Source organism: Camponotus vicinus, unplaced genomic scaffold (genome assembly GCF_025532165.1).
Source record: "Camponotus vicinus isolate PSW18456_S1 unplaced genomic scaffold, iyCamVici1.0 SCAF_2, whole genome shotgun sequence".
In the NCBI taxonomy this organism is placed as follows: Eukaryota; Metazoa; Arthropoda; class Insecta; order Hymenoptera; family Formicidae; genus Camponotus; species Camponotus vicinus.
This window is the reverse complement of record NW_028141956.1, coordinates 12,411,313-12,419,253: the sequence shown is the minus strand read 5'-3', so window position 1 is coordinate 12,419,253 and position 7,941 is coordinate 12,411,313. Positions and strand designations below refer to the sequence as shown.

At 32.6% G+C, this 7,941-nt stretch overlaps 1 protein-coding gene across 1 annotated transcript; it reads left to right on the top strand.

Annotated features, from left to right (window-relative positions):
* The first annotated feature begins 663 nt into the window (after positions 1–663).
* Positions 664–5,972, top strand: LOC145967513 (CLIP domain-containing serine protease HP8-like). Its single transcript, XM_083092498.1, has 3 exons — positions 664–879; positions 3,809–4,222; positions 4,357–5,972. Exons 1-3 carry the CDS (start codon positions 816–818, stop codon positions 5,070–5,072), a joined length of 1,194 nt encoding a protein of 397 aa, XP_082948624.1. The 5' UTR covers positions 664–815; the 3' UTR covers positions 5,073–5,972.
* The last annotated feature ends 1,969 nt before the right edge of the window (positions 5,973–7,941 follow it).

The following is a 7,941-nucleotide window of genomic DNA, read 5'->3' as shown; positions in this document are numbered from 1 at the left end:
AACTACTATTGAAGCTACTATTGAAGCTACTATTGAAGTTTTAACTACTATTGAAAGCTACTGTTACTATAGTCTCTAAATGCTTTCTGACAAAAAGAAGCAAGGAGGAAATCTCCACCGGCTTATAAATCAGGAACGGACTGGTTGCGGCATTTACGTAGGGAAAGTCCCAATCGATGATGTTGTGAAAATCATTATGATATCGAGCCATCGACAATAATTAATACAAATGATATTAATTTTATATCGTTTTCAAACAAATCGCATCTGTTGCTACGATTCTAAATTATATGAAAAAGAATGACAGTATTTAAAAAGAAAAATATACAGCATATAATAAACATAAAATAAATATAAAAGAAAATAAATATGAAAAAGAATGACAGTATCTAAAAAGAAAAATACACAGCGTATAATAAACGTAAAATAAAATCCAATAAATATAAAAGAGGTTACTAGAGAGAAGTAAAATTATTCGAAAGGGATTTATTCTCCGCAATATTTTTTCTTCTCTTTTCGAAAAATACAATTTACTAATTGTGTGATAAAAGCGCAAATTTTTCAATGATTTCTCGACTAGTCCGCCCCTGCTAATTAGCTAGACGAAGCCTCTTGACAGTAGTAGTGGGGACAGTTGTTGACCCTGGCTCCGGTTACTCTATCATGGACATCACCGTCAGTTGGTGTCCTGATCTTCGGCACAAAGACATAAAACGGAAAGAGCTGCGCGAGACTGAGCGAGTCCTCGCTGTCAAAGTGTGCTGTTATTATCTCTCGGAATTTTGTTGATAATAGCAAAGTTAAATAATCCGAGGATGTCGACGTCAATGTTGATGTTTCTCAAGTTGCTGGCATTACTGATCGTCAATATCAATGCTCGTAAGTAGATTTCTTAAAATGTAAAATACAATAAGATATAGTAGGACACAATGTTGGTTCAGGAAAAATAGCTGAAGGTTTATAATTAATTAAGTTTATTTAATTTTTTTGCATATCTTTTCTCTAGAAAAATATTTTCTCTCTGGAAAAGATTGAAAATATGATGATGTCAGAAGATTTTGATCTTCCAGAAGGTTTTCTTAAACTTTTTACAGATGTTATTTAAATTGTCATTTGGAATAGTCATTTTGGCCTTAAAAAAACAGAATAAAAAATGGTTCGAGTTGTTTCATCAAGGTTATTGGTGATTCAATTAAATTAGTTTATGGTAAATAAAGTTTAAAAAACAACAGGAATTTAATAAAGAATAGAGTTTATGCATTATTTGATATTACGTAGACCATCTTAAATCATTTCAATTCAGAAAAATAATTATCGCAATTTTTTTCTTATCGAGAAATGACGTTGAAATTAATCATAATTGCAATTTACAAGTTATTATGTAAAATCTTTTAATTTATAGCATATGTATTCATTTATAACTTATAAATTCAATATTTCCTTAACATACACAATTTTCGTCTTGTAGTTTGTTTTTCTATTTATTGTCTTTTCTTATTCTACACTCAGTTCCAAAAAAAGCGGTACACTTGAAATTTGGAAAAAAATCACCAAATTTCAAATGACGATAACTTTGTAAATAATAAGGATAGAAAGGTCTATAAAAAATAAAAATAAAGCTTGAAATCTCTACTTTAAAACTAGGTTCTCCGAAATGTTGCGAGATAACATTTTTAAAAATGACGGATGACGAAAAACGAGAACATGCAAAATTGAAAAATAATTATTTGAGTTTGCTATGACACGTGGCGAGAATCAAATGTCGCAGGTCAATGGGGTCAAAAGCATATGATAGTACAGAGATTCCTCTTTAAAATGCTTTTCTGTTCATCTCGATACGATGATTTTTCGCCGAGTTATACGCATTTGGAGTAAAAAGCCGCTTTTTTCTTCAAATGCGTATAACTCGGTGAAAAATCATCATATCGAGATGAAAAGAAAAGCATTTTAAAGAGGAATCTCTGTACTATTATATGTTTTTGACCCCATTGACCTGCGACATTTGATTCTCGCCACGTGTCATAGCAAACTCAAACAATTATTTTTCAATTTTGCATGTTCTCGTTTCGTCATCCGTCATTTTTAAAAATGTTATCTCGCAACATTTCGGAGAACCTAGTTTTAAAGTAGAGATTTCAAGCTTTATTTTCATTTTTTATAGACCTTTCTATCCTTATTATTTACAAAGTTATCGTCATTTGAAATTTGGTAATTTTTTTCCAAATTTCAAGTGTACCACTTTTTTTGGAACTGACTGTGTTTATTCTGTTTGTGCGCGATGAAAGAAAATAAAGCGTATCAAAGATTGATATACCTACACATATATATACATATATATACAACACCAACATGATCAAATATACCTGAAATATCAGTTGCTCAAAGAATGACCGCAAAAACAGGCCTAAAATCGCCCGTTTCGTAGACATCGAAGTTTGAGTCGATTTTGGCGGTAAATAATTGTACATCATGGAACATCAATCCTCTGAAAATTTCAGATTGAGCATACCTTTTATTACTGAGATTTGAGGGGTTAAATTGGTCACTATACATCGATGAAGGGTATGCCATTTTATCCGTTCAACACAAAATACCTCGAGGTTATTTCTCATATCAAAAAATGTTTCAGATAAAATTTGTTTATCTGTTAGAAGACTAATTTATCGTGACCTCAAATCGACGTTTAAGTCAAAATTGTAATAACCTTAAAGTATTTTGTGTTGAACGTGTAAAATGGCGTACCCTTCATTCGTGAATAATACCAACTTCAACCCTTCATATCTCAGTAATAAAAGGTATGCTCAATTCGAAATTTTTAGGGGATGAATGTTTGATGATATACAATCATTTACCACCAAAATCGTATCAAAACTCGAGGTCCACGAAACGGGCAATTTTTGCGGTCATTCTTTTGTTTGAATTAATTAATAAAAGTTTAATCATCGCGGAACGTGATTATCCGGGTTCGCGACATTATTAGTATATTTATCAATTTATGATGCGCTTCCGTGAAAACAAAGATATCCCATTGATTGTCTTTCGTATTGAACGCGGCATTATTTTTATATCATCGAATTAATGGTTAACGACAAGATAGATATATCAGCGGAGACGATGGAAGAGCATACATGTATCAGCTTTATTTAATAAATTTTGATTTACAAATATTTCTCAGATTATTCAAAGTTACCATAGATTATAATATCATTTATAATAATGTATAATATATAATAATATATAATAATATTATAATATTAATGTGCACACACATATGTATGTGTTTATATTGTCATTAATTATAATATAAAATATTATTGTTATTAATAATAATCAATTTTACATTGTTTATAAATAAATTTCGTAAATAATATTTATTTCACACACACATATTTAATTTATTTATAGTTAACTTAATTATCATAAATAACATATCAAGTTATCTCTGTAATTAATATTTAATTAATTCCACATTATAAAATATTGGATTATGCAAAAAACTGGAAATTCTTGATACCAGGATACCATGACAAAGATATTTAGATAGGTAACTAGAAGCTGTAGAACAACATGTGTTGATTAAAGACGCGATTATGTAAAACTATCAACATTCAATTCGCTTTTTGCGCAGCCCATTAAATGCGGAGTCATTACTTTGTTAACTTAAGACGAAATTAACTTTTAATTCGCCGCATTAAAATTACAATTGGATATGAAATAAAAAAATTCATCCTAATGGTTCCAATATTGAAGCACAATTGATCGTATATCTTTTACTTAAAAATAATTCTTTTCTTGATTTTTGAAACAGAAAGTTCGCAGACGGACTGCAGGGCTGAGGGCCAGGTGGGGACGTGTATATCTGTGCGTGATTGCCCGATAGTCTCAACCATCCTGCAACAATCGCGCGATCAAGCGATCGCCTACCTGAGGCGCAATCACTGCGGCTTCGACGGCATGAATCCTCTGGTGTGCTGCATAGGCAACGCGAATGTCAACACCCGTCCGGGCGGCGGCGTGACGAATCCCGGCAATCCCGGATCCAACTCGGGATTGAATCCGCAGCCATCCGTATCGCCGCCCACCGAGAACACCCAGGTCGATCCGTCCAGCAACCCTTTACTGCCGAGTGACTGCGGCCGGGATCTGACGCAGAAGATCGTGGGTGGCGAACGCACCGAGCTCGGCGAGTTCCCTTGGATGACGCTGTTGGAGTATCAGAAACGTGAGTTTTGACAGAAAGAAAATCGATAGAGAGATGTCGAAAGATATAAATCAATTATATTGTGGAAAATCAATATAATCAACATATCAAACGTATAAATCATCTTATTGAATGACGTTCGAATGACATTACAGCTAACGGCAGGACGACAGCGTGCGGCGGTGTCCTGATCAACAAGCGCTACGTCCTCACTGCCGCCCATTGCATCAAGGGCAAGGATCTGCCGCCCTCCTGGCGACTGATCAGCGTCCGTCTGGGCGAATACGACACCGATAGCGACTCGGATTGCGTGCCGGACGGCGAGGACAGCGTGGTGTGCGCCGACGACCCCGTCACCGTGGGAGTGGAGGAGCAAATCGCTCACGAGGAATACCAGCCGCAGTCGCGGAACCAACGCTATGACATCGCGCTGCTGCGTCTCAGTCGAAACGTGGCGTCTACCACCTTCATCAAGCCCATCTGCCTGCCGTTCAACTCGTCGTCGACCAACGGCAAACTCACCGTAGCCGGTTGGGGCAAGACGGAGTCCCGTTCGGCGTCAAACGTCAAGCTGAAACTGGCGTTGCCGCTGGCGGACAAGAATGAGTGCGATCAGATGTACAGCAGCGCTGGCGTCCGACTGGGCTTCGGACAGATGTGCGCGGGCGGTCAGAAGGGCAAGGACTCGTGTCGAGGCGACTCGGGAGGTCCCCTCATGTCCGTGGAAAGGTTCGCTGATGGCACCGGCAGGTGGGCTGCCGTGGGCGTCGTCTCCTTCGGACCGTCGCCCTGCGGCATGCAAGGTTGGCCCGGTGTCTATACTCGGGTGGCAGACTTCGTTCCCTGGATCGTTAGTAAACTGAGGCCTTAATACAAACATCTCGCTGCAGAGGAAATCATCTCTCTGAATCGCTCCAAAGACTCTTTTGAGAGATTGAATTAGAGATGGAATTAAAATTATACGCAAAAAAACAACATATTTCTGCGATCTGAGTTGCCTTAATAGGATTAATTAGAGCTTAACAAATATTCATCTTTACCTTGTTAAAATAGAACAATATGTACAAAAATTTGTGTTCAAATCTTCTTTGACAGAATTGATGAGGGAAATTGATCGGAATAAATTCTTAATCGTTATTAATAAGACAAATGTTATATGCGACATTGTAATTGTATAATGATGAAAATTTAATGTCTTTTTTATTGAATTTATACTTAGCATAAAGAATTGATGCAATAGCTTTAATCATATCGAAAAAAATTAGACTGTATTGTATAATATCTCACAAATATACTCAATACTAGAAAGAAGTTTATAGCTAAGCGATATTAATTGTTCATTTTATCTGCATTTATGATGATATTTATAACAACATTTTTAAATACTTTTATAAATTTTATTTAAATAAAGTGCAGTCTTTGTTTAGACTTAGAACAAGTTTTGCAATAGAAATAATCAATAAATTGATATCGTAGTATAAATATTTTTTGAATGTAAGAACATTGATGTGTATAATATTGAAAAAAATATTTTTAAAATTTTTAACAGTGCATTAATAAAAAGAAATAAAATTTTTTTAAATGTATACTGAATTAATAATCAAGAGTTTTACTTCTTTATTTTTCTCCTATGCATTATATTTTACATATTTTATATTTAACAACCTTATAATAACTTTTTTAACGTTTATAAGATGTATTATATAAGGTATATTAAAGAAATAATTCCTTATGTAAGTCGGAAATATACAATAAAATATTTTTATGCAAGGCTTTGCTTTCGAGAAAACACAACTTTTGATGCATCCTGTATACATATAATCATATTGTGGTATCAAATCTTTGATACGCTTTACATAAATATCTATATATTTGAAAAATGTTACCATTGTGTAATGTGTACCATTGTTAGTAGATTGCAAAATTATTTACAATATCCTTTCCTCTATTGACACAATTTTATTTATCTAATATAAAATAAACCAACATTAATTTCATGGTATTTGCATTTTCTTTCAAGGAAAACGACAAGAATTTGCAGTTAATATTATCGCAAGAAATTATGTTGACGATCACGTATATTTGTTATTTGTCCCGGGGTTATCAACGCATGTGGGTCATTAAAGAAAGTGACTTATATACGAGATTACAGTAATCTTTCCGCTTCGCAAATTGGAAATCATCAAGGTCTTTATACAATAATAAAGATTAATCGAATGTTGCATTCTAATGTCAGTGATTAGCGCATAATTGCTGGAATAAAATTCAGAAAAAGAAAGCATGTCAATTAATATAATTTATATCTCACTTAAAAAATATAAAACATTCTTTAAATTATTTTTTTTATTATAATTAATGTTATTATTATTATTATTATTAGTTATTAGAGATAATTTTCAATTTCTAGATATTTTAAACTTCTTCGTTATTTTCTAGAAAAGAATTAAATTTTCGCGAAATTTTAAATTTTATGGTTACAAAGAAATGTTCAAAAACTTAGTGATTGATAGTTGTTAATTATTATTTTTTAAATTAGCATTAAAGTTTATCTATTTTATAATGATTTATAATCATATTTTGTGATGATAAGCTGTGTATTTTTGATGTAACGTCTATATGATTGAACGAATTCCATGTTTTTTTACTTATCGATTATGATAATGAGTTAGAAGATTGTACTATTTTTGAATAACAAGTAAATATAAAAGGGAATGTTGACAATATTTGCTAACTTTCCTCAATCAATAGTGATTAAAATTAAGTTCTACAATCGACGCACAGCGCACGATGTCGATTGCGTAGCAATGTTACTGGGAATTCACAGCGATTACAGGGTCCGTGACGTCATCGATTCTCAGTTCTCTTATTGCGAAATAATTTGAAATTATCATCTCTTCCGGATCAAAATAATATATAATCTTTAAACATATTAAATATATGTAGCATACTTCTCATGAGGTCATCATAATATGATACTTTTAAAAAGTTTTTTTCTGTTTTTCCATTTTTTTCTAAATTAGCTATTAATTACATATTATATTTAACATAATATTTACTTGATTTATATAATAAATTTTTTACATTACTTTATTTAGAATAAGAATCATCACAATGCAACTTCTGTGCAACTTCGTTATGTAAATTCTAACAAGTGTTTATTTTTCTAATGTATATTTGTATTAAAATAGTATTAAAGCAATATTGAGGACTATGAAAAAAAGAAAATAGACGTGATTGCATAGAATTCGTGGTTTCAACGGACAAACGAAGAAAGAGAATTTATTTATAGAAGAAGCAGAAAAAGAAAAGAAAACATAAAACGTGGTTTGAATCCAAAACATAAATCTTTTAAATTAAAGAAGAGAAGAAGAGGAAGAAATCAGGTAAAAACCAGAATCGAAAATGAGAATAAAGTTCATTGCACTGCAAAATGTAAATAAAAAAATTAACTAAAAAAATTCGCCTATTTTTTTAGCGAAAATTACTTAGTCTCAAAAAACAGGTTATCGAAAAATACATTTTAATCTCCAACCAGCTCTTCTCTTATTCTCTTTCTTTTATACTTTCTTTCTTATTTCCGCATGGGTTTTGCCCCTTCGAGAAAAATTCCTCCGACTTCATTTTATCTTCTTCATTTCGAGCTAGAGCTTATTTATAGACCGCATTAATTTCCTTTCAAAAAGAGGAATGTTGACTGTACTTTGTTATTTTGATTTTTCATAAATAAAATTACTTTTCTT